Source organism: Perkinsus marinus (genome assembly GCF_000006405.1).
Source record: "Perkinsus marinus ATCC 50983 genomic scaffold scf_1104296974590, whole genome shotgun sequence".
Classification (NCBI taxonomy): domain Eukaryota; phylum Perkinsozoa; order Perkinsida; family Perkinsidae; genus Perkinsus; species Perkinsus marinus.
In genome coordinates this window covers 1-1868 of record NW_003201073.1, presented here as the reverse complement: position 1 = coordinate 1868, position 1868 = coordinate 1, and the positions used below count along the sequence as shown (strand labels likewise).

At 43.5% G+C, this 1868-nt stretch overlaps 1 protein-coding gene across 1 annotated transcript; it reads left to right on the top strand.

Annotated features, from left to right (window-relative positions):
- Positions 1–1122: 1122 nt before the first annotated feature.
- Pmar_PMAR009359 (ATP synthase subunit beta vacuolar, putative) lies at positions 1123–1820 on the top strand (the record flags this gene model as incomplete). The annotated part of the gene is made up of 3 exons (XM_002765812.1): positions 1123–1236; positions 1292–1420; positions 1469–1820. Coding segments are annotated over 3 exons (595 nt in total), but the record flags the coding sequence as incomplete, so codon positions are not given.
- Positions 1821–1868: the final 48 nt, after the last annotated feature.

Below are 1868 nucleotides of genomic sequence, written 5' to 3'. Positions count from 1 at the left end.
CGAGTATACAGCAGGTGGGATTTCAGTTTCAGATAATTTTTGTTATTTTTTATACAGTTAGACTTCAAGTCATGTGTAAATCTTCATAATGTATCTTTGAAAACTCTTGACCTCAGCCTAGTCACAACTCCACAACGAATCTATTTTTTTTGCAACTTTTCGTTTTTTTCGCAAAATTTTTTTCGGTGAGCTATTCAGAGTGCGACGTATAAGATCCCCTCCCATCGTAAGAACGCTATAACTCTTACCACAAACGAAAGGGTGATATACAAAATCCAAGGAAGACAAGTTGAAGGGTAAACCCGGAACCCGACAAGGTAACCAGAAACCCGAACTGCTATACAGATGGAAGGTGTACCCAAAGGCAACCAGAGGCCCGAACTACTGGAGGCGAGCGACAAACCTCCTTGGACTTTGTAATTTACCCACAGATGATACCAAGGCTATTTTCCCAGCCCTTGCAACTCTTGAGCGATTTAGAATTTCCTCAACTTTTTATTTTTCACGAGGTCGATAATTAAAAGAGGAGCTACCATACCTCTTCCTACACGTTCACTATAAAGGCGATTCTCATACAAATCCGTCCTAGTAGTTCACGCAGTATTTCGGATTTTTTTTCATTCAGCTAGTCTACAACTGCGCGTTTCAACTCCTCCATATTTTCTATTCTTCCACTTACGTAAAATCGACAACAACTTAACACGTGTCTAACGACCTTCATGATTTCTCCATCATCACATTTTATCATCTCTAATCTTCCCACCGATTCGATCAGCTTTAGCTAAAGAATTTTGTAAGTATTCCAACTAAGCTTAGCCGTCAGGAAAGTGACCATCTCGTGGCTTTCTCAGCAACAGTGTTGGAGTAGGAAATTCCTGCTAGGAATATATGTTTGCTTTCCTCAGCTGCTGGGCTCGGGAGTTTCCTCACTGATTATAGGAGTTTATATATGAATTAGTAGTAGTAGAAGTGTTTATAAACCACGAAGAATTTCTCGCGATTTTTTCAAGATTTTTTTGAAAAAATTTCCATGTGCATATTTTCCCACACTACTTAACGATCAATGCTTTGTAATTGTCATCATTTTAGTGTTTACTTTACTACTAGTAATAAACACTCGTTATGTCGTCCGCTGCCACCGATGCAAGGACTGCTGCTGCTGTCAACGCCGCTGCGGTCACTCGTGACTACACCATTAACCCTAGAGTTGAGTACCAGACCATCACTGGTGTCGAGGTACGCTTTTGGGCCTGTTTTGAATCTTACCTCCGTGAACCTCATGATTTCTCAGGGACCTCTGGTCATTCTTGACAATGTGAAATTCCCCCAGTACAACGAAATTGTCAATCTCACTCTCGCCGACGGCTCCACCAGGCAGGGTCAGATACTTGAGGTTAACGGCTCTAAGGCAGTCGTTCAGGTGAGTTTCAAATCGTCGCACTCACTCGTTTCACTAAATGCATTTCAGGTCTTCGAGGGCACCAGCGGTGTCGATAACAAGAACTGCTATATTGAGCTCACTGGTGACACACTCAAGATGCCAATGTCAGACGAGATCATGGGTCGGTCTTTCAACGGCTCTGGTCAACCTATTGATAAAGGCCCCCAGGTCTTAGCTGAAGAGTATCTGCCTATAAATGGTTCCCCCATCAACCCCAAGTCTCGTCAGTACCCTAAGGAGATGATCCAGACTGGTCTATCTGCGTTGGATACGATGAACTCAGTCGTTCGTGGGCAGAAGTTGCCTTTGTTCTCTGCTGCTGGTCTTCCTCATAACGAGATCGCCGCCCAGGTGTGTCGTCAGGCTCAGCTCGTCCAGGGTAAGGATATCCACGATCACTCCAAGGAGAATTTCTCCATCATTTTCG